General features: G+C 45.5%; 1 protein-coding gene across 1 annotated transcript in view; it reads right to left on the reverse strand.

Annotated features, from left to right (window-relative positions):
- Positions 1 to 4,946: 4,946 nt before the first annotated feature.
- LOC119436534 (nose resistant to fluoxetine protein 6) overlaps positions 4,947 to 25,528 on the reverse strand; it is a 93,243-nt gene continuing 72,661 nt past the window's right edge. Inside the window, exons 10-15 of the mRNA XM_037703404.2 lie at positions 23,117 to 23,196; positions 21,859 to 21,981; positions 19,455 to 19,575; positions 16,927 to 17,113; positions 10,573 to 10,715; positions 4,947 to 8,831 (exon numbers count right to left, since the gene is read on the reverse strand). Of these exons, the coding sequence (XP_037559332.1) occupies positions 8,598 to 8,831; positions 10,573 to 10,715; positions 16,927 to 17,113; positions 19,455 to 19,575; positions 21,859 to 21,981; positions 23,117 to 23,196 (888 nt within the window). The 3' untranslated portion in view covers positions 4,947 to 8,597. The remainder of the gene's footprint in view (positions 8,832 to 10,572; positions 10,716 to 16,926; positions 17,114 to 19,454; positions 19,576 to 21,858; positions 21,982 to 23,116; positions 23,197 to 25,528) is intronic.

Below are 25,528 nucleotides of genomic sequence, written 5' to 3' on the forward strand. Positions count from 1 at the left end.
TTGCGCTGGAAGTGGGTCAGTTCAAATTGTGCAACCATAGCTTGGAAGATGACAGCAAAAGGCTCGCGTTGAAATTGAGAACTAATGGAAATAAGCAGCTTTTGTGGAGGATTTTCTTGTTAGAAAGAGGCAGAAGGCCGAACCAAGCTGTTTTTTGCAGAGAGTAGCTGCTGGCGGAATAATTTCTAGATTTACAATAGGGAGGAAAAGGGAAGGGGTGCTCGACAATGTTGCACATAACTGCCAACCTCTCGGCTCACGTGCACTACTTTACACTAGATGAATGGAGTTCTGAAGTACTAAGAAATTTCTGTGTCCCACTTCTTACGTTTTTTAGGTAGTTGTCGAATTACGGTATGAAACATCAATTAGTCTAAATTTTCACGAATTAATTACAGCAAGGGAGCCTGCTTTCCCTTCTCCCGTCGAGTGCTTGTGGACTAATCTTTCCGCAGCATGGTCACAGGGAGCGAGCACGCTTCATTGCCATGAGGCCACCATATCAGGTTTCCACGTCCGAAACCGTGCTCACCTGGCTGCGGTTCCGCTAAAGTGTAACGTATTTATTTATTAATGCGTAAGCACTCTTATAGGCGAGTCATCCAGGAAATCTGTTCGTCGGTCCTTCTGTCGCGTAACACGATGCGCTGCATAAAGAAAAACACAATAAATTTTAAAGGAAAAACATTGGCGGTGGCGATTTTCGAACCTATACGACCCCACGCTCAGAAGCCGAGTGTCTTATCCACTGGGCTAAACACCCACGCTTGCAGAAGGTGAATATACCTGAACCATATGAAGGTGTTGTACCGGCGGTTCAAAACAAATATCAAACGAGAACAGTTTCTATGAAGCTTTTGTTGAAAGATTTGGTGATGGTGGAATACAAGCCATCTCTAGGACCCCATCTAGAGCTGACTTAGAGCCTTGTATGCATCAGGAAAATTCAGGCTTTGCCAAAATGTAATGCGAAACACGCCACATCCCCGATGCGTTTCGGTGGTCGCTGAGGGTTCATACCGATCTCTGAGGGCTCTTGTGCTTCGCATCGCGCAGCAGACAGATAAGCAGTAAACGAGTTGATAGAAAAGAATCATAAGGAATGGAGAGGGGTTATATGGGTCGTGTCACGTTTGAGAATGGTTCGACGTGATGGATAAGGGTCTAAAGCGATAAGGGCATATAATGGTCGCAGCAATTCTGATAAGGTCGATAAATACTGATAAGGGTTGATAAGAGTCGGATCATGTCCGATAAAGTTGATAAGGACAGATAAGGGTTGATAAATATCGGATCGATTGCAATAAGGGTTATGGATCTTCGCGATAAGGTCGATAACGACCGATTAGGGTTGAGAAGGGTCGAATGGTAAAATGCTTCGCATAGCATCGATTCCCACAGTGCGTGTCACCTGCAGAATGTTTTTTAATGCGACAGCGTTAAGAGCCCCGTGTCGCAGAAAATCCGGCGTCGGCGTAGGTGTCAGCGTCCGTGGCGGAGAAAAAATTGGAGGACGCTTAAGCTTCGCATTTAAGAGATGAACGCGATAGCGTTATCGGGCCCGTTCGGACCGCATTTTTCTTTGAGTAGGATTCACTGCAACACAGAACGTGGGAAAGTCAGCTTACAAAGATCAAGCTTACACCGATCCCCTTAAAGTCGGCTTCACTTTTAAACAGAAATGCATTGCTGGGAAGACGTTTCTCTAGGGGCAATATAAGTCGTCTAATATTAAAACGTGAAGGCCCTAGCTCCTTTTTTTATTATTTTATTAATTGTTTCCTATTCCTCCGACGCGCGCGCGTGTCCAAAACGCATTAGGCAGGCAAATTCCCAATTTGACCTGATGATGATGATGATTTATTGGCATCCCCTTTGAAACGGGGCGGCGACAAATAGTCACCTAGCCTGCTTGATTTAATCAGGTATACTATACATGTTCTTTATCTAGCATTTTGTATACCTCTCATTATCCTGTTTCTTTTCTTTTCAAAAGTTTACCTTGTACCGTTACCTATGATTTTAAGAGCTCAGGTCGTATCAATCTTTTCCCTGCTTTTTTTTTCCACCAGTACTCTGATCGTCTCTTGCTTATCTCTACGGCTGATCTGTTGATGTTTCCTTCCACTTTAAAACCAAGTGCTTCTGGGAGTTCCACGTTACCTACGGTTCTCGCTGGGTGGATCCCGTCGCATTCCATTAGGACGTGCTGAGTGGCCTCTGGATCTTTAGTGCAGCATACACGTACCTCATCTATAGTTCCGAATATTTGCTCCGATATGTCTTGGTCCCTAGGCAACCGGCTCGAGCCTCAAATAGCAAGGCACTGCCCTTTGTTTTATCGTACAGATTTTCCCTTCTAATTTCTTTCTTCTCATTCTTGTAAATCTGCATGGTCCTTTTTGCTTCCATTCTTTGCATCCAATTCACGGTCTCTATATCTCTCACTTTCTTTCTGACGGCTCCTGGTTGTCTATTTACAGTTTCGATTATCCTACACTTGGTTGCCAACTTTCTTGACCTCTTCCTCCATTCTGTGTCCACGCTTTTCATGTACAGATACTTGTGCACTATAGCCGCCCATTTATTTTCATAGGCCCAAGCCATGTCACCCTGCACTGCCTCATTTGTGGTATTACCGTGGGATCCTAAAGCCAACCGGCCTACTGATCTTTCGTTAACTTACAAACCCGACAAGATATCCGATTTTAAGCATAGAATGGCATTTGCGAACGTTAGCGCTGGCACAAGTACTCTTTTCCAGATTCCACGCATCACCTCATACTTATTGTGGCCCCACAGTGTTCGGTGTTTCATTATTGCTGCTTTCCGCTTCCCCTTTGTTTTCAGATTATGTTGGTGGTTGCTTGAGTAATTATTTCTTTCGTTTATGTGTACGTCGAGGTACTTATATTGCTTCACTATGGGTGTTACTTGCTGTTGAATTGACACCACGAAGTTACTCGTCTCTTCATTAAAGATCATAATTCCTGATTTCTCTGTGCTAAACTCAAGGTCTAGATTTGTCGCTGCGTTTGCCACAGATATTCGCAAGAGAAGGTCCGTGGACAGGTGTACGCAGACATTGCGCTACTAGCGGACATAAAAATATTTACAGATATATCTGTAATATTTTTATTGTCCGCTAGTAGCGCAATGTCTGCGTACACCTGTCCACGGACCTTCTGTTGCACCATTTGTCCATTACGCATGTAGGATAAATCAAAACCCAATTCGCTGTTTTCCAGTCGTCTTTCTATACCCTTAAGTTCAAGAAATTCAATTCGTAAATTCAAGCGTAAATTCAAGAAATTCAATTCAATTTTTGTTCACCAACACCTTGTGCCAGGCGGAGGGCCTGCGCGGTCGGGGTGGTTCGGGACAATTTTCTCCTTCACTAACACCTTGCGCCATGCGGAAGGCCTGTGCGGTGGGGAGTCCGGGTGGTTGTGGATGATTTTCTCCGCCACGGACCCCGACATCCACGCCGACACCGGTTTTTCTGCGACACGGGGCCCTTAACGCTGTCGCGTTAAAATCATCCCGAACCACCCCGACCGCGCACGCCCTCCACGTGGTGCAAGGTGTTAGTGAACAAAAATTGAATTTCTCACAGTGAAATCCGTCAGAAAAACGGTAAAGTACGAGTTAATCACAACCTACAGACATGGTGGCGTCGGAGTGTAATTTGAATGTACGAGAAAACATAGTTCTGTTACGAGGAAACTCAAACACAAATCAATTTTCCAGCATTTCTACCATACCAACAGCGGCGCGCTCGGGTAGTTTACTCGCGAAAATCCCATCCAGATGGCGCTCGCATCCTCGGCAGGTAAAATTGGGAGTTCGCCTGCCTAATGCGTTTTGGACACCCCCGCGCGTCAGGGCAATAGCAAACAATAAAATGATAAAAAAAGGTCCTAGGGCCTTCACATTTTAATATAAAAATAATTATATTGCCCCTGAAAAAACGTCTTCCCAGCAATGCATTTATGTTTAAAAGTGAAGCCGACTTTAAAGGGATCGGTGTAAGCTTGGTCTTTGTAAGCTGGCTTTCCCACTTTCTGTGTTGCAGTGAAGCCTACTCAAAGAAAAATGCGGTTCGAACGGGCCCGGTAATGCTGTCGCGTTCCACTCTTAAAGGCGAAGCTTAAGCGTTCTCCATTTTTTTTTCTTTTCGGTGGGCTCTGCAATACGTAGCGCCCCAATATTCGGTACGTGTCATCACAACCGCGTGCTCTACGCGATGTGTTTATTCGTTCATAACGTTCAAACCTGTTCATGCATATTTAAAAGGAACTATCTTAGGGAAACATTCACAGTTGTGCAGCGGTACGTTCAAAACTCGCAACGCCGCTGTTTGTTTTGTTTGAGCGATAGAGCGCTGTTCATCTCATTATTGTTTTAATTAACAGCTAACATTCGTATTTGATAACATTGACCGGAGCACCTGGTACAAAATAAAGCGACACAGTCAATACACAGAACAAATAAAGCGGCACGAGAACAGTGCATGCGTTTAGATATTTATTCGTGCGGCCTTTGTGAAAAAGTATAAAACGCACAATAGCCGTATGGTGATCGTTTTGTCTGTCGGTGGAGAGTTACTCCGGGGGGGGGGGGGGGGGGGTAATACAGTGGGCTGTGCAGCAAATGTTCCATGCTATACTTCAAAATGCACTGCGAGAAAACTAACCACTGGTCCTCCTGAAAGAGACAGTTGTGGCGGATACCAAGCCTCCTGTTCAAGGTGAAAAATGAGTACCATTTGCTTATTCTATTACATACATTTGTAATCACTCTGGTAACGCACCAATGAGGGAATCACGAATGCGTGTTGCGAAAGTGTTTACAATTTCGTTGCACTTCCATGCAACATACAACATTGTTTATGTTCTAATTTCTTTTCAGAAATAGAGCACGAAAAGAATATAAGAAGCTTGAGAAAACATGTACAGATTATGTTTAATGAATGTGTTGCTTTTACCTGAGCCATGAGAGACCTTGTTGAAGGCCGGACGTGGGCGAACAGAACTGGATGGTGCGTCTAACAAATATCGGTGCTTAAATCGGCGCTTGCTTGCAACCATGCCAGTTTGCGCTGGTATTGTTTCAAGCACTATAAAACATGCAACAGCTATAAACAGCGTCACTTGTGCAGATGGCAAGCTACCGTTTTGTATTGTGTAATAGCAGCATCCATCTGGGCGGCACCAGTGCCGCGGTGATGGGACAACAAAAAGGTGCAGTTCATTGAGTCGTAGTCCGTTACGCAACGTTAGCTGCACATTAGCAGATCTATTGACACTACAACTGCATTTGTGTCAGTGAGACAATTATTACTCACTGTTTACAAAGATATCTGCAACATCGGCACTGCTCGGTTCTTGTGTGAGAGCGAGTCTATGTACAAAAGTATTACAGAGTTTTAGCATGGTGGAGACTTTCTAGCGTAAATGTGCACCAGAGTACCGGAAGACTATCCGTGAATAGCAGCGCCATTGACCATGTGCTGTGACGCTGTGGACATAGCGCGGCAGAAACATTGTGTTGCACGTCTCTTCGAAAAAGAAGATACAAAAATACATTCTTATGACTGCCGCTGTGGACGCGTTTACACCAGCAGATAACGGGAACAAAGACGGTGATTGTATTAAGAGCACTGCGCGCTTTGGTTAAACAGAGCGTCACAAGGCGTAGTCATCAGCGCTGCTGTTAGCACCTACGACATTCGGTATGCGTCTGTGCTGATATGTATTCGCTATGCTAAATATCAGTATTTCAACAGCACGAAGAACAATTGAACATGACATCGAGTTACGCTGACTATGCAGTCACAAAATTGTACACACACTTCGCGTTTCTTTTCTTTTTTCTTTTTTTGGTGAGGCCTGTTTTTGCGGTAGCGCTATATATATATATATATATATATATATATATATATATATATATATCGTCATAAACCCGAGTGAACCGCCCCCAACGTCCAATTCCTCTCTCTCTCTCCCCTAAAGACAATTCGTCAGAAAGGGGAGATAGTGGGCGATATTTCGGTGAAGAAAAAAAAAAAAAAAAAAAAGAAACGTTCGCAAGCAGAATGCGCTAAGAATGGCTGAGCGCCCAACGTGCGACACGCTTCGTAAACGGTTGCCTATAGAGTGTGCTTACGTGTGTGTTCGTTAACAGAGAAAATTGCCATCGTGTCGTTACGTGCTTACGTTGTCGGTTTATATCATTTTATTTATTTTTGTTTTACTACCTCCTTATTATAACCTTCCTTTTCATTCTCTCCATTCTTTCTGTGATCTCCATGCCTGCAGGACAGTTCTGGTGTCAATTTAAAGGTGCGACTGTCAAGATGCCAACGGCCTTTCCTCTTTCCTAATAAAAACAATAAGATGCTACTGCTGCACTAAATATGCCGTGCATCGCCGCTGCAGGGTGTCCTTAAGGGGCCCTGAACCACTTTTATCGGAGTCGAGAAATGCATTCGAAGTTAAAATAGACCATTTCAGAAATACTTTGCTGCTAAAAGTACTTCAGTGTTGTCAGCAGAAGCGGAGTTATTGGCAATCAAACATCCCCGTCGCGGTCCTTCCGCACCTCCTTCAATGACTTGTCCTGCGAAGGCTACGGCAGAGCGGGGCGTGCCCACAACGCTCCGCCTACTGAACGTCACCGTGGCGCGCAGTTCAAATTTGATTTTGGATTTTCACGTAGATGCCACGACTTCCGATTTTGGCACCTACAATGCACCAAACGCTGTCCTCAGCGAGCCGCAGTGCGCTCAGCCAGCGGACTCGTCGCGCATCCCGCGGCGGCCGCGGTATCTATAGGCTATGTAGCAGATCGCATCTACATGCAAGTGTATGCGCAGCGTTTGCTTTGTGCACGACAGGGCTTGAGTGCGCGCTCGCGCCCATATGCTGCTGTCTGCATGGCTGTGCTATGGGGTGCGGACCGGCTTTGTCCTGCACCAGCTTGACCGACGGATAGCAGCCACATCCAACTTGCGCATTTTGAAGCGCTATCGATAGCTCAATACGAAGTAACCAGGAACGGCTAAGAGTGAGCGCGTGCTGACAAGCGTGCGTGTGATCTGACCTTAAGTTTCGTGTGGTTCGAGGCTAGTTTTGAGTGTTCAAAACTAATAGAAATTAGTAAGTCCAGACGGCTACGACACCAATAAACAGTCTGGCCATAGTTTATTTCCTACGCAGGCGGCCGCAGTCGAGCGTGAACAGATTATAGTCCGCTTCTTTCGGAAATACATAATTCTTACCGAAATTCTAAAGCAGATTTTCACTTACTTCATCCCATTTATTAAACTGCGTCAACAAATATACACAGTAACAGTAGGAATAAGCGCACTGATCCAAACACCCTTCTTGATTGATGTCAGCTGTTGGCCAATAGCAGCCACGTCTGGGAATATGCTATACGACGAAATATAGCGTCCGAAAAGAGTAAGGAGAATGCTTCTGTTGAAAAGAGAGCGTTTGAGAAAAAGGGGACTTCGCGCTCTGCTGGCGAGCTCCACGCGCCGCGCGTGACGGCAAAATTTGGCTTATATGTTCACAGCAGCGTATCCTATCCGCTGCCTGTGCTTTTTCACCAAGCCCGAGGGGTGGTTCAGGACCCCTTTAATTTACACGGTTGAAGTTAGCTGTGGCACAAAGATTCTGGCCCTGCAAAAGCCTCGCTGACCACGCAGTGCCACAGTCAAAAGTCTCGCACAATTGGATGAAAGGCCTCGCTGAATTTTGTGCAGTTGATATTTCGCAAGCAAATGTCTGTGGGCGACGACTCGGGATATTGCAGTACTACTGCCTTGACGGATCTTTGACTCTGCCGCTACATTTCGCGCAGCTGCAGAAATAGTGACTTACTCGCGGCAGCGGGAAGCGAAAAGAGCATTGATGAATGTGGGCGCAGCTTCCTGTGTAGAATGTGTACACTATGAATCCGCGCTCTTGACGCGCCACCGCAGTTTTGCGGGAAAGGGTGGCGGAAGCGCGTTGCTTTCATTTCCCTTACTCTGTGTGATTACTTCGATAGAATATTACGTTTTGTGTACCCACTGTAATGTTCAGTGTTAGGTAACAAAAGCAGCACAAGCGTTTGGCGCAGCACAGTGCTCGGCGCTGCAGCGCGGGAGAACCTGCGATTGTGCTGCAGCACTTTCTGCCTTTTTCGCTCATGGAATAATTAGAAAGTTAACCACCAACTATGCTAATAAAGTTACACGCCGACTCGCATCGTGCCGCTTCTGCTGGTGACCTCCGCTTCTCTGGTTCCACAAATATGAAAACAAGCTTAATTAACACTACATAGAATGAAAAAAAAAATTAAAAACGAATGGAACTTGAAAAAAAAAAGACAAAAAAAAAAAAAAGAAGGCACGCACACACCCTGCATAGTTTTAAAAATGGGCATCCAGCTGGAGGAGTTCTCAGCCCTGTATCACTTGAGGGCAGTTCCCTGCGGACGTCCTTTGAGCAAGCACATAGGAGGCACAGTGTGAACGGTGCACGGCTTCTTCGTGAAGAAGGCGATTGACGAAAGATGCACGCACTCGCACCCACGTGACGCCGCACTTAAACACCGCAGGTGCTGGAGCCATTCTCGAACGCCTTGGTAGTGAGCGAGTCCGGGTTCTTGGAAAAGTCTCTCGCCGAGATCTTGTCTGTCTTCTCGGGTTGATAGCCCATTTGGCGGGCTGACTTGCCCAGCAGTATCCTCTCGAGCAAGATGAAAGGCGACTCAAAAGTCAAGCTCAGCGAGAAGGAGAGACAGTAGGCCGAGAACAGGTGGCCCAGGTAGACGTAACCCTGCGAACGAAGAAGTCGCAAGTTTTCTAAAGTTGTTTCAGTCTTTCTAGTTACATGACGATGGTAGATGCTTCGCCATGCCCAAACGTTTCCATATAGAGGACCTCGGGTGAGTACAGTTTGGAGGACAGACGTGTGCCACACCTATGCTATTTATTCTGTGGTCCGGAGTAATTTCATACAAGCATTCTTGGCATTCGCATACAGATATACGCCGCATTGCAGCTGCGCCTTGGTGTGTTTAAGATTGGCGAAGAACGTCGTCTAAGGTTTGCACCTGGCTCAAGCTTAAAATTTCTTACTTCTCCACCACATTAGATCTGTGTGAATGTGACAAGCTCAACTTCCCAGGCCAGTGTTATGTGACCTACTCTGAAGTGTTCCAATGGAATGGTCGTGCGGCTAGGCCTGTATTCTGTATACGCTTCGATACTTTTGAAGGGGAAATCAAATGGTCTTTTCAACCCACATAACTTTGGAGTTGCAGAACAATCGCAATTCTTGTCACAAGCGCAGTGTAGCCTTGGCGCATATATATATATATATATATATATATATATATATATATATATATATATATATATGTTAGTGTGTGTGTGTGTGGGTGGGTGTGGGTGTAAGACCGGGAGCAGCAAAACCTGAACAAATAAAAAAGAAACAGAACTGGAAACCGACACGTACAGAGTTGCGCCTGGCACGCCTGGACTGCGTGGTCGAGGTGTTCGAGAGTCCAGACTCACTGTCGATGGTTCACAGGAACTCGCTGCTCACACACCTCACCACATGCGTCGCCTCCGCGCCCTTTACAAATAATGGTCGCTGCTGCCGCCCCACGGCCATCACGCTTGATTCGCTCATGACGTGTGTGCAGGTTACCGAGTCAACGCGCGACCGGCAGTGTTGTCGCGAGGCAGCGCGATACACCTCTAGCACGACACACCTCTAGAAGATAACCTCGCTGCAGTACACTTCAGCGCAGCCATGAACTTGCGCGATTGCGTTCTGTGGACTGAGCGAAGCGATCCCACAATGTTGAAGGGCGTTATACGATGCATTCCGCGTACAAATGAACATGATGAAGCCAGCACTTAGTGGTAAAGTGAGCGTAGGTATTTCAATAATTCAGGGGTTTTACGTGCCAAAACCACGATTCGATTATGAGGCACGCTGTAGTGAAGGACTCTGTATTAAATTAGACTACCTGAGGTTCTTTACTGTGCACCCAATGCACGGTACACGGGCGTTTTGCATCGAAATGCGGTTACCGCGGTCGGGATTCGATCCCGCGCCCTCGGACTTAGCAGCGCAACGCCATAGCCACTGCGCCACCACGGTGGGTGAGCGTAAGTATTTCGATCAGTCTCGATAATAATATAATAAGCTGTAGTGCAGCCGAATGTCCTTCTGCAAACAATATTTTCGTATGATTTTATTATTTTACTGCCCTATGCTACTATTTTGTTATAATAGGCCTCTTTTTACAGGCTTACTCTCCCGGTCGGCAACATGCCTATATATGCACCAATCCAGTCACCTAAACATGTGCAGCTAGAAAGTTCATGAAATGGGGTGACGGGTTTGTACGTGTTATAGCTTGCGTGCTGGATACGCCTTCGATCTCGTTTCACGTTTGGAAACGTAGCCATTCACACGGGAATCGTTCTTTGTGCATGTCGTTCGTGAAAGCATGCAAGGGAATCTTCATCTCCTCCCCGAAACGCGCTTGTTGCTGAATACTTACTACAAAGAACTGCGTGGTGTAGAAGGGCTTCTTGAGGTAGGCGGTGTGCCACAGTATGAGCAGCGGGTGCACCAGGTACACGAGGTAGGTCAGCCGGCTCAGTGGCACAAAGGCCCGCCACGACAAGACCTCGTTGATGAAGCCTGCAGTGAAATAGTCCGCGAAGGTTAGTCAGGTGCTCACCTCTTGGTATACCAACGCGTGAATGGCGCGACTCATCTAGCCATGGGCTTCACACGCACGCACATAACCGCCGAAAGTAAAAAGCAGAACGAGAGAGTAGTGCGTTTGGTCCCCAATGGCGGCGGCGCTGTATTTTCTCGAGCGTTTTATCCTCAATTTTTATCCCCAACAGCGTATTATGGTTTCTCATTATCAAAAACAATTCTCTGCGCCCTTAGAGATTTGAAGAGACACTCAAGTGGAAAATTGAGCTTGATTGGTAAATTAGACTATTTAATACCAGGAACGTCCGTAATGCCGTGCGGAGTTTTGGTTAGCCAGAAAAAGCACATAAACGAAAGGCGGGCTTGACGTTCCCGCGCCAGCTCCTCGTGATGTCATGAAAATGTAAAGTGCAATGGGAAAATGTGCATATTTATAAACGTTACCGTGCTTGGAATGCAACAGGACGACCGCGATAAATGACGAAGGCGTCTGTTTTAGAACAACAGCTGTTATAGGCTCACAGCCTTAGTCGTTCTTAAGTCCGTCACTGCCGCCGGTGTCCATCGCTGGAATACCAGAACATTTTCCCAAAATTTCATAAAAAATTGCAGTGCCCCGCAAGGATTCGAACTCAAGACCTACAAACTGCCAGCCGAAGATTATACCTCTCATTCATGCTGCTTATTTTAAATAGCATTTAGGAGTATAAATGGTGTATGCATACAGGAACTATACAGGGCGTTTCATTTTAGCTGCACCAAAATTTTAAAAATTGCCTGTGGCAGATAGCACAATTATAATCCTTGATCTAAACTACTCGATGACGCAGCCAATACTTCCACGAGAAATGAAAACGCCTAATTGAACAATTAACATAATTACGCTAATTACCGTTTTAAATAATTATTTTACGGCACATCTTTCAATCTACGAATTATAGCCGCTGAGTTCGCAAGGCGTATCCACTTGGAACGAATTCTCAGGACTGAACCAGTTTCGAGATATTAATTTTCAAGGTGTCCGACGAAATGCATGGGCGTTCCAGTTAACTTCGTGCTTCAATGCATAAAACAGCGTTTTCCTCAAAAATTTAAGGTTTGAGTCCTGCCGTTCGGAACAATCTCAGCGTTATAAGGTGTGCGCACCTTTAAATTGTACCAGGAACTGTGTGCATGGGTTAAAATTCCTGTTAAGAGCGGCAAAAATTTGTTGCTCTGCGCAGCCTACTTCCCTCCTAACATAAGTAACGTGCAGTTTTCCGAGCATATGAATAACTTTGTTGAAGTTATTGATGTTGCAGAATATAATGTCCTGGTAGCTCGCGATTTCAATGTTCCGTCTATTGTTTGGGATTCTTCATGCGCGACATCTGAATCTTTATCATCGCCTCACTGTTAAAAAAAAAAATTACGGGGTTTTACGTGCCAAAAACATGATACTGTAGAGGGGGACTCCGAAATAATTTGGACCACCTGGGGTTCTTTAACGTGCACCTAAATCTAAGTACATGGGTGTTTTCGCATTTCGCCCCCATTGAAATGCGGTTGCCGAGGCCGGGATTCGATCCCGAGACCTCGTGCTTAGCAGCTCAACACCACAGCCACGTAGCAACCACGGCGGGTTCCCCTCACTGTGATACGCTGTTCTTAATCGAATTTCTTATATTAAGGCAGATTAACACGGTTCCAAATGCCGCTGGAAATGTTTTAGATATAATTCTGGCTAATTTCTGTGTTGTTGAGTTTTCTGTTGCTGTTAGCGGTTTAGTTCCTGTTGGCCAGTGGCATGTTCCGCCCGAATCCGCAATTTTCGTAAAGGCGATTCATGTCTTCAGCGAGCCTGTTCGCTCATTTGTTTTTCCGAATGGCGACTATCAAGGTCTGTATCACTACTTGAATGATGCCGACTGGTCTTAATTGTATCGCGCCTCAGGTATCAACATAGCAGTTAGCATGCTTACTGAGACTGTGAAACGTGCTTTGGAAGCCTTCATTCCCCGCAAAGAGTTTCGTCCTGCGCGCTATCCTGCGTGGGTTTCTTAGGAATTACGCGTTTTACTTCGTTTAAAAGCTAATGTACCATAGGAAATCTAAGAAAACAGAATCATCGAGGTGTTACGAAAAATTTAGTGTCTTGCGAAACCAGATGAAACGCGTAATGCATAGAGAGTGTGATGCATACATTAAGTGTTTCGAAGAGCACTCAAAATGCAATCCCAAACGTTTCTGGACCTATGTAAAAGATTACAGTCCTGAGGGGGCTGAGATTAATGTCATAAATCATCCTTCTCGTGGCATTCTTGGAAACTGCGACAAGATCGCCAATGCATTCGCTGAACATTTTTCTCGGTTTTCTTGAATATAGCGCATGCTCCTAGCTCTGGTGACTGGCGTTGTAGTTTCAGTGACCATTTCAACATTTCATGGTTTACAGCGAAACTGTATATCGCTAGGTTCTGACCAATAGTGTGTGCGTCGCAGGGTGTGTAGAAAAAAGTCGCATCGACAAAATTGAATCCACAGTACCTATGTATACAGGTTCTTTAACATAAGAGCCAAAACCAGTGAGGGATGACCATTACGTCACAGTCTATCCACCAATTAAGGTGGATGAAGGAGGATTAAGGTGGATTAGGGTGGATAAAGCCTGATTAAGGTTGATTAAGGTGGGTTAAGGTTAGTAAGGAGGATTAGGGTTATTAAGGTGTATTAGGATGCCTTAAGGTGGATTAAGGTCGACTAAGGTGGATTAAGATGGATGAAAAAGGATTAAGGTGCATTAAGGTCGACTAAGTTAGATTACGGTGGATGAAGGAGAATTAAGGTGGATTAAGGAGTACTAGGGTGGATTAAGGTCGATTAAGGCGGATTAAGGTACATTAGGGTTATTAAGGTGAATTAGGGTAGATAAAGGCCGATTAAGGTGTATTGAGGAGAATTAGGTTGGATTAAGGCCAATTAAGGAGGATTATGGTGGATTAAGGCCGATTAAGGCGTATTCAGGTGTCTGTCTTGACGCTTTATTGCATATATATAGTCATACACACACACACACACATATATATATATATATATATATATATATATATATATAATTTCGCCATTTTAGAAGAACACATAACAGCTTCGCTGGTCATCCTTCACAGAGTGGAAGGGCACTAAGTTTTTTTAGAACACGATATCGCGGCGGCCTAAAGTAAGTTGAAACCAAAGCATGTTCTTGCTTACGACCGAATACCAAGTTTTTGTTATCAAAGGCTGTTCTTCCATTTTTATTCATATCCTTACGCACATTTTAAATCTTGTCTTCCGTACGAGTGCCTTCCGTTCTTGTTGGAAGAATGCAATAGTTGTGTCAGTTCATAAAATGGCAGCATGAGCGGCATCAAAAATTATCGCCCCATGTCCTCCTTGTCCCCGTTTGCACAAATGTTTGAAATAGCTCTGTTTACACATCTGTCATTTTTCTTTAAGTATAAGATTATAGCACATCAGCGACATCAAAAATAATCGCCCCGTGTCCCTCTTGTCTCCGTTTGCACAAATGTTTGAAATAGCTATGCTTACACATCTGTCATTTTTCTTTAAGTATAAGATAAGTTTATGCCAACATGGTTTGGTTCATGGTAGGGCTGTGGAAATAAACCTCGTTTCTTTTCTTGATGCTGCGGGACCCGCTGTTGCTAACTGGAGACTGTTAGACAAAGTATACTTCGACCTGTCAAAATCATTTGATGTTGTTTCTCATGACCTTCATATAAACTCTTGAGTTACGGTGTTAGTTCTAGCCTGTGCACGCTGATTAAGAATTACCGGTCCACTCGTTTAAATTACGTTCGCGTTGGTGCTAAGTACTGTTTGCCTTATGAATCAACTTCTAGTGTTCCGCAAGGGTCTATCACAGGCCCATTATTTTGCAATATCTTTGTTGATAATATTCAAGAATGTTTGAGTCATTCGCCGCTCCTTTTGTACGCCGATGATAATAAACTTTACCGTAAAATAGATCATTGCAGGATTGTGAATTATTACAGGAAGATGCGAATTCTGCTGCGGAGTGGTGTGCTTCCAACTTTTTGCGTAATAATACAACTAAGACACTTGTTGTTTCCTTTAGTCGCAAAATGTCCATTTTACTATGCGAATACTCACTTGATAACATTCCTTTGAAAAAAGAGCGAGTTGTACGCGTGGCTTAGGAATATTGGTTGACTCCCGACTAACTTTCGAAGAACATGTTTCAAGCATTGTTAATGCATCCTACAGAAGGTTAAGTCTCATATCAAGAATGACCAAAAAGTTTACGAGTGTCAACTGCGTTATTCTCTTGTATTTTTCTTTTGTCCGCTCGAAGTTAGAGTTTAGTTCTGTTGTTGGAAATGTATTAATTTGTTTGATGTAGTAAAAAAACCGAGGACACCTAAGCACTTCTTAGGAGTTGTGAATGCGAAAGCATTATTGTCCAATTGAACGCACTGAGCGGTCCATCTAGTTATGAACTCCTCGCGGGCAAACGAGAGCGTTGTGACGCTTGGCGCATTTTGATTTGGCCTTACCGAGGCGCAGTTAGAACGCGCCGATTACACAGGCTTCCGGGAGCGAGGGTGACGTAACGTCTTGGCGATGCCCTCTTCCCTCACGCAACGCCTGGCGCGCTGGTGTTCCGTTTCGCCTAGTTTCGCCCGCTCTGCTCCGTCGAGGGGCGCTCGTGCCGTGGCGTCGCAGCCAATGGGAACTCTGTCGAGGCGCGCTCGTGACGTGGCGTCGCAGCCAATGGGAATTTAGGCTGCTACAGACGCCGGACGCCGGCTTCCTCGCTCAATGAGTCATTTGACGCTTTCGCATCAAAATTGAATGTGTTCAGCGACGTTTCGTTCGTATCCTGCACTATTGATTTCTGGGACGACATGTATTTTATGCGTATGAGCGTGTACTGCGCATGTTTAATGTTAGACCCCTAAAAGTAAAACGAAAATATCGTGATTGCTTATTCTTGAATAACCTAATTCCCAACCACTTCTCCTGTCCGCGGTTACTGTCGGCTGTAACGTTCTGCGTGCCTCGCCCAAACTTGCGTAATCCCAGCATTTTCTACGTGAAATCAGCTTGCACCTCTAACGCTATAACACATCTTGCAACAAAACAAAATACCTTGCGTTATGATGATATTTTCAGCTCTTGCATTTGCTCTTTATCTGACTTCTGTCTTTGATTTAATTCAATGTTTTGTTGCATGTTGTACCACGGTCCTTTCAGGTTTTCTGTTTTGTTTTCTGTTTCTGCTCTTTAACACAAGTGAACCAACACTAAGGCGTAGAGCTCTTCTTGGGCACTTGCAGAAATAAATGAAATGGTCCAACTCTAAGTGCCAACGAACACTATTGATTCCCTTTATCGCGTGATGACAGTAGTCTAGTGCGGCACTGAAATTTGTCAATAAATTGCTTTTGCAACAACGCGTAAAGATCGCATGACTATGACTGGTCCCTGTGCTTTGCCGGTAAATCACTGCTTTATGAAGGGGGCACTACCAAGTCTACACTAATGGGCCCACATGGAAACCTACATATGCAAATCACTTCTGGCCCGACATTTTCCGTAGCAGCACTTGCCTTGACGCCCTGCATATAATCGAAAGTTACTGGAATTAACACTTGTTTCCAGTGGGCGAACAGGAACACTTTGAACTGCACTAAAGGTGCTCTCGTGAAGGCTTGCGCCGGTCTCGGAGGCATCACCGGTGTTTAGATGAGCGCTCGTGAGCGTACTTATCGGGTTAGTCGCAAGTGCTCGTGCTCGCCCAGTGGTAAATGCCATCACATTTTGTGCACGAAGGCGTCGACACATTGGGCAAGCTAATGGCCACCAAAGTCCGGAAACATGCTGCTGGCGGTATACTATCATATCACACTAATTAGAATTTCTTTTGGCAAAGTATCTAAACGAATGGTGTCGCTTCAGTGTGACACGACCGCCGGGAATGCGTTGTTTGCGGACCGTGTTGGCCAACTTCTCGCCTCCGACAAACAAAAATGCTTCGGCAGTGATTGAGACAGATATGAGAGTTCCGCTAGCACCCTGCTTGACTTCGAGGGCAGCCAGGCTGAAGATAGCTGCAGCTTGCAAAGAGCGCGTCATGCAGGGCATTCGTATGGCATGCTTCAGCCGTGCAGCGGCTGGCCATTACCTCCGTTGCCGGTGGCACAGGCGATCACGATCCAGGCGATGCCGAACGCCCAGGCAGCGCGGCTGAGCGCCGCGTAGGCCACGGCCACGGAGAGCGATGGCGCCTCATACGCGTTCCAGTTGTACACGCCGAACACCACCGTCATGTTCACCAGCGCCGCGGCTAACCAGCCCAGCAGACGTGCGACCTGCAGTTGGCAGATACGTTACCGTTGGGCGGCTGTAATGACCCCTCGCCCCAATTTTAATTATGTACACTCTAAGGCATACGTGGTACATGTCCGGCCTATATATGGACGGGCCCACATAGGTAGGTTTCCAGGTGACGAAGAATATAATAATGCTGTGTTTGAGACTCGTCCTATACTTGTGAAAACAGCAATCTGAGATGACTATTTATCGCTTAACGCCAGTGCCGGGTTTCTAACTCAGGCCCTCGAAGCAGCTGCGAAAGTCTTCACAGCGCCAGCTTCCTTTTTTAAAGCATTTTTTGAAATGAAAATAAAACAAAGAGAAGTAGTAACCCTTTGGCTTCTCTTTTCTGATAACAGTAATAATAATAATAATAATAATAATAATAATAATAATAATAATAATAATAATAATAATAATAATAATAATAATAATAATAATAACATTGTAACATAAGAAGAAACAATGTCATAGGATCGAAAAAACCTAGAGCATTCAGTCTCAACACACACAGACATTTAGAGATAAAAGGCGAGGACAAGTTGCACCACACACCGAGTCCCTACATATACGCGTATGCAGAGTTCCAAACACATATACATGAGGTTGGCTATACAGTCTGAGATGAACAGATGCACAGACGAGGAAGATACAGATATAAAATAATGCACGCACAGAGATATGACAGTCAGAAACGAGCTTCATCGTAATACGTAGGGGCTGTACACTTGCACGTTCGAAAACATGTACAGTCAGCACGTATATCTGGAGAAGGACTAGAACAGTAGCCACACGAAGCTTTGGTTCGTTTTTTTTCTTTCGTTTTAATGGATAACTGCCCACCAAGTAATTGCGGTATGAAGCCTGAATTCCTCGAGAGCGCAACAAATAATTAATTACATCCCTTTTAATGCGACCGCATCAAAGCGCGCGCAAAGCGCAGCGCAACTTTGGACGTGAAGCAGGAGGAGGCTGGTTGCATCAAGGGAATCGGAGATGGTTGTCACATTTCGGTACCACATGCCAACGACGCGCATACCCAACTGTGACCGCATTTGCCGCCAAAAGCTGAGCGCGCTGCGCTCTCGACGAGGTAAGAGGGGATAGAAAGCAAGAAGGACCCCCTGCATTCTCAAAGAAGCGACAACAGAGGGGGTCAGGTTTAATCTATGTTTAATGTGGAGATGAGCGAATAGGAGGAGGGTCGCAGGGCCGATTTGGCAGCGTGCGAGCAGTTTTCGGCGACACGGTCATTGTGTGGTTTTTAGCCACGGCAGTGGCCTGACTCAACGTGGTCGAGCAAGATGCTTTGCTGGGCTAGTTGGCTTGTTGACATGATGGAACGCAAAAAGTGAGGAGCGCAAAAAGTAAGGAAAAAGGAGGGCGAAAGTACAAAGCGCTACTGTCCTTTCGCTCTCCTTTTTACCTGTTTTGGCGCTACTTTTCATCGTGACTGACTCAACAGTTGGGTGACTGGGCTCATGAATGGTTTGTCACACCACGTGACCATCACATCCAATTTCTGTGACATAACCAGCCGCCTGCTTCGCATCCGAAGCCATACTGCACTTAATTTTGACAAGAATTTTGAAGTGTTCGCACCACAAGATAATTGAAAGATGATTAAAAGACTCAAATGATTTGTTGCGCGATCAAGAAGGTGAGACGTTATACCATTATTACGGAGCCAAGCGCCGCCTAACATAGCAAGCAAGCGCGACAAAATTTTCGTCAGTATTCCACTCAGAAGCATCCAGCAGGTTGTTAGTAACAGAAAAATCGGCATATACTGGACTTTCCACGGAGATGAATGCGAGTACATTGTAAAAAAGTGAACCAGAGCACTTCTAGGGATAGGGGAAGTAAATATATTTATGTTGACCCCCGTCTTTCGACTAGAACAGATTCTAAACGATCAGTTTAGCATAGTGGTGAAACGTACCTGGAATTCTGACGCAAGTATTACGAACGGCGAACCATTATGCATCGCTGTATGTTGACTAAACGTACCACTCAAACCAGTTGGTATGCAACACGACCACAGGAAGCACGCGGGAAGTCAAAAGTGACCGCCTTATAGAACGACTAGATTAGCGTTGATCCTGGCTTCGATCCTCAGACCCGGTGACAACGAACTTCTCCAGTTATGGCACATATTCGGGAAGTTCATATAGCTTTCATTTGCAGCAGTATGAGGGCTAACATTGGCATTTGGAGTAATTTTTCCGAGAGCGCATTTGTATTCGGTTTCCTACTGGATTCCGCCGCCACCTATATAGTGTTGGTTCTCGCGCTCCCGCTGTTCCCGTTGCTGTTTTCTGGAATTGCGGCACTTACCCTGTTGATGTGCAACGTTTTGTGCTTGTAAAGGAAGTAGCCTGTGGCCATGCCGATGCAGAAGGCTGTGAGGTGCGTGTACGGCCGGTATCCGATGAAGCTCATGTACTCGTTGAAGTGACTGTTGAGAGCAGATATGCGATAAAATGAATAAAGGGGAAAGGCCAGTCATTCGAGACAGAGTTAAGTGGTAGAATCGCGGAGACCGAGCACGTACGTTCGCCTTGCCTTATCTCATGTTTGTGCGCATGTGTGCACGTGTGCGTGCGTGCGTTTTCTTGGGGTAGTTCTTTCCGGTTCACGTAATGTGCTAAACAAATTTAACGTGCAGGCTTGACACACTTCGCCGTTTTCGTTAATATGCCTAGTTTCCTTTAACATGGACGTGAGCAGGCTCGCACACAGACCATGTACACATACATAAACTCTCGTACCATCAGCGTAAATTCAAACGCGAAGAAATTGAAAACGATTGCAATGCCTCTGTGTTTGTATAGGTTAGCCTGAATTTGTGGTATAGCGACCTAATTCAGGCTCTAAAACGTGAATACTGGGTTACACTATGCTAAGAAACCTGCTATATAGAGTGACTGCATGTAATTACGTGTAGAATGCGTTGTGACTAAATTTTTTCGTTCGTGTTTCAGTTTACGCTGAGGGTACACCCACATGCGCAGTTTTTAGAAGCCGTAAAGAATACAACGATTCCGAGGCGCTCAAGCGAGCGGTGACGCTTTTGTCTATTAGTTTTAGCGTTTTTGTTTTCTAGAAGTGGGACATGGTATGCCTTTCATTAACTATGAAAGCCCTACCACGGCAGATGAATAAATATCTGAAATAATTATTTAAAACTTTAATAATCTCATCAACTATTTGTGTATTACCTTAACATTATAAACTACGTGTACTGTCCGTACTTATACTGTCTGTACTACTTTCTGAGTGTCCGTGAACTTACTCTGTCTTTACTTGACCTGACTTCACCTGTAATTATGCGACTTCACCTCATGTGTCCTTATGTCACTTTCTTTTTTCTTTTTCCAGCGGCTTTTATTTTGTCCCGCGCCATATCATGCCTGCGGTCGTAATTTTTTCGCGGGTACATAATGGGGTGTTAAAACCACCACTGGGAAGTTCATTTTTAAGCACACATGTTAAGAACATTTTAAATAAAGATCTGTAACCGAATTCACAAAGCTTTTCGTCCGTAAGTGCTCGTGGCCATTGGCCCGCCGGCTTCGTCAATGATATGCCCAGCATCACGATTGGCCGAAATTTTCGCTTACGAAAACTTCTAGCGTAAGACGTATTTGTGTATACGGGACTTGGGCCCACATTCACAAAAACCTCTTATGCTATAATTGTACGTAAGATATGATTTCAGCCAATTATAATGTTGGACATATCATTAGCAGAGGTCGCCTGCTAATGTGAGAGCACTCACGAACTAAAGCTTTGTGAATTCGGCTACAAGGCCCCTATTCCCAAAAAGCTCTTATTCTATTATTGTTCATAAGAGGAAATTTCAGTCAATCCGGATGTTAGACATCATTAACAAAGGGGGCTGGCCAATTGCAGAAACCATTTACGAAAGAAAGCTTTGTGAATAAGGCCCTTCTGTTTGAATTCACGAAGTTTTTTTTTTTTTTTTTTTTGGTGTAAGTGCTCTTTGCTATTAGCAGACCACTTTCACTAATAACATGTCCGACATCGCGATTGGCAGGTATCTGCTCTAACGAACAGTTCTAGCGTGAGAACGTTTTTGTGAATACGGGCACTGGGGTCAAATTCACAAAGCTTCTCGCTCGTAAGTGCTGTTTGACATTGACTGGCCACCTTTGCTAATGAAATGTCTGACATAAGGATTGGCTGAAATTTTCTCTTACGAACAACTATAGGGTAAGAGCTTTTTCTGAATATGGGTTCAACTTTATTTTTAAGACAATGTTTGTTCAGGGAAGACGTCAGCGTCTTTTTTATTGGCTCAGAAGGGGAAATTCGCCTTGAATTTTTTGCAGAACGAGAAAAAGTCAATTAGGAATACTAGTTAAAACAATTTCAGCTTCCCCGGGAAGTAGTGAGGAAGAAAAAAATTCCATTCATGGAGATGGCAACGCTGGACGCACCATCATTAGAAAACATCATGCCACACATCGTCGTTGATAAGAGAATTTTGGACAAAGAGGCCGATGCGTTCCAGAAAGCGTCGTGCACAGCGCGTTGACCCTATAGATTGAACTATGTCAAAGGCGACAAAACTTCCCAGCTTTTTATCATTGCGATGAAGTTGTATTTTCAAAGTTTTCGAACTTGCCAGACAGGTAACCCAACTCTGACCCTTCGCTGGCGCATTTGAGCAGAAATTAGGCGGGACTTTCACTAAAGCCAGCCTCGGCGTGCTTACTCTGGATCGGGGTCCACAAAGATCGGGATGGGCGGGAACTGCCAGATGTACGTGAGCACACCAACAGCGATGACGGACGAGGCCCCCAGAATGGCCAGCAGCGCGAAGCTCACTGACGGCCTCCTGCGAAAAGAGTGCAGATGCGAGTGCTGAAGGGGGCTGCCTATTGTCTACACGTGCACGATTCTTCGATCCGAGTTTGCACACAACTCTGGCGCGGCGAACCTGATCACTTCGAACTCAGTGTCTTAATTCCTATGGACACCAAGCTATTGAGCATGCACTCGGGGTGGCAGAGCAAACACGCCCTGTGCCTTTGATCGAGCAAGTTTGAACGATCAAACACACAAGTGACCGTGGCTGTACTTCGCTGTGTAGGAAAGTACAGCCACGCCTTAAGTACTTGGCGTATTCAAAAAGTAATTTCCGTTTCGCTAATGTCGCCGCAGATGTGTCCTATAAGGAAATGTGAATGGACTGTTGCATCGTGCAAGTTTGTCTAACCAACGCCGCTCTGAGGCAAACAGATTGCGTAGACGGAAAATCAACTATATTTATTTCAGTGTTACGCAAAGCGGTCCGCAACATCTGGTGATTCACCATATATGATCTCCTTCGTGAACGAAATGAATATGAACGTCCCGGAAAATCATCGATAATTTGTATACTTTATATGTAATTGGTTCGATGTAGAAAACGTAGCACATTGCAAACACGGAGAAAATAAGAGACAGGCTAGATCAACGCTATCTAAATAGTTGAAGTGATGTTGGATACATATACACAATTAGCTTTCTTTCGTCCATGTCTGCAACATGCTACGTTTTCTGGCCGTTTTCTGCTTGATGGTGTTGATGGCGCACCACCAAGCCAAACTAGCAACATTTCAGTTATCCGCGCAACAGTGGCAAAGATATTGGTTATAACGTTCAAAGGGGGACCTGAAAACTGTATCGGTCACGCGTCTGTGCAGCCTCTCGCGCGCCGCAGCCTCAGAAAATCTCCCGGTGCCCTTGCCTGCGAACCCCAGAAGCACGTACATTTCGGCTTCCCTGGCGGATTTCGAGCAATAACTCTGGCCCCCACTTCTTTTTTTTCTTATTATTTACAATCACTGCGGTATACTCTTCATTCACTAACGCAACATATACGTTCAGAAATTGTGGGCGCCATTATATAACCACCTTAAACCGTTTGTTCGCGGATAAGACTGCGAGACCGTGAGCATATCTTCTTGAGCGCAGCGCGACGAACTTACCTGTACATCAGCATGAATATGACAGGAGCAATGATGTAGTAGTGCATGTCGCACGAAAGGTACCATCCGTGAGGCAAGCACTGCAACGAGTTCAAAACAAGCATCGGCATCAGGTTAGGTCATAACGTCATGTGGTGCGCTGTCAGATTCAAAATATGGCAGATATTTAATTACATAGGCATTCAACGGCAACATCTTACATACCGCGTGTTTCTGCGACGGCTGGACACCAAAAATTTGCACACTAATCGCCAATACGCTTATTAATTAACAAATATTCATTAAGTAATTTTTGATGAACGACTTTAAGGAGAATGCTGTAATTGCAGAATTGGAGTCAACCAGTGCTCAAACGTGTGTGTGTGTGTGTGTGTTGGGAGGCCTCAACCTGCACGCGGCCAAGGTGGTGCTCCATGCTTGTCTGCCTGTGTCGGTCTCGGAGAGCCTCAGCTGGCCGTATGTCTCAGAATCCTTGAGACCACATTGACGCCGAAGATGGGGCCAGCTGGTGGTTCTCAGAGTTAGGCACCGAAGTTTTGTTTCGGTTCGGTGTTATTTTATTTTACGATCTTTTGCCGCGTATCAGTCTTCTTGGCAGGGGTTCTGGCTTTCCATTGTGTGGCGGTTTTACGGTGTTCCTGTGTTCTCTTCCTCTGTTTTTGTTCGTTTCGTTCTTTTCTCTTTTCTTCCATGGAGACCAGTTCTTCGGCACGCAAGGCTGCTTGGGAGGGCGACGAGCTGCGACGAGGCGCTGAGCCCGCAGCCGATGCCGTTGAGCGACACGACGAGACTTCCTCGTCACCTCTGCGTCAGATTGCTGCGCTGTGCGAGACTTTGACGGCCCGGCTCGAGGACTTCGTCGCGACGTGCATGGGTCTCGAGCGGCCACAGCCAGTTGCGTTGACGAAGTTGACACTGGACGTTCCAACGTTTACCGGCCGCGATGCCCGGAAGTCCGTCGCCGACTTCCTCGATGAATTGTCAGTTTGCAGGATCATTTCCGGTGTCTCGGAGCAGGGCGGCTCTCACGGGTCATGCCCGTAGCGCAACGCATTCAACGTAGGCTGCATTTTTTGAAGACCCCGTTCCAGTTTTGGGACCAGCTTGTCCAGTCATTTCGGTCGGAGTTCCTGCCGATGGACTACGACTACCTCGTCCGCCGTGATCTAGACGTCCGAACACAACACCCAGTCTACTAGAATATGTTCGCGCTATGCAGGAGCTCTTCCGACGCGCTGATCACAATGCTGCCGAGGCCGCAAAGGTCGCTCACGTTCTGCGGCGCTGCCATCCTCGCTATCGGCCATATCTCTATAAACGCACCTTTTCCTCCCTCGAGGAGCTTGCAGGTTCGGCCCGGCACATTTCGGAAGCGCGCTTATCGGAGTGTGCGTGCGTGTGTGTGTGTGCGTGCGTGCGTGTGCGTACATACATACATACATCAATACATACATACATACATACATACATACATACATACATACATACATACATACATACATACATACATACATACATACATACATACATACATACATACGTACGTACGTACGTACGTACGTACGTACATGGACGATTATGAAACGACAGTTTTGGAATCGTCTGAGTGAAGAATGCTGAAAATTTGTTGACAAATATCTGGCTGGCTCTTTTAAACCACGTGATAGATTTAGCCTCCTGCGGCAGCCCCCCGCTCTAGACTCACTGTAACGTGGACCTGATAACCATTCAATAACATTTTAATTGCACAATGTAACTGAGTTAATTGAGAAGCGCACTGGATGGCTAGTGTGTACAATTTTTGTTGTGAAAGAAACCGAAAAAGCATGCCAATTTCAGTAACATACCTTTTCGGTTTACGGCTTCTCAGTTTTTCTCTAGGATCAGTAGCATTTTCTTTAATGATGCTTGCCCTTCGACGCACTTATACTCTACCTCAGCAGTTAGTTAGAGCACTTTGGATGCTGCAGGACTCCTTAGCCCTCAGTATGTGTTCATCCGCGCCGCGTCGTTTGCGTAGTATCTGCCTTGCCATATCCTGTCGATACATGCTCGACGGTTGGTGGAATGACGCAACAAATGTTTTGTTGTTGTAACCATAAGCTACGTTTACATAAATGCTACAGCGGGGCTTCGCTTTATCTATACGCGTTCTCAGCGGTTCATTTCAGCCTCCTTAGTCAGTAGTAAGTGCGAACGCCCTTATAAATGTTCACCCGCGCCGCTTCGCCTGCTCGGCGTCCATTTGGCGTTTTTCCGCCACCGTCATCACGTACGATAGTAGAGCGGAGTAGTAAATTATCGATGCAGTGAATGCCTTTATAGCGTTCGGCATCGTCAACGGATCACCAGTGCTAATGCTGTAGCGCCATCTGCTTACTGGAAATCAAACCACTTTTACTACTCGGCGCT

Source organism: Dermacentor silvarum, chromosome 1 (genome assembly GCF_013339745.2).
Source record: "Dermacentor silvarum isolate Dsil-2018 chromosome 1, BIME_Dsil_1.4, whole genome shotgun sequence".
Lineage (NCBI taxonomy): Eukaryota > Metazoa > Arthropoda > Arachnida > Ixodida > Ixodidae > Dermacentor > Dermacentor silvarum.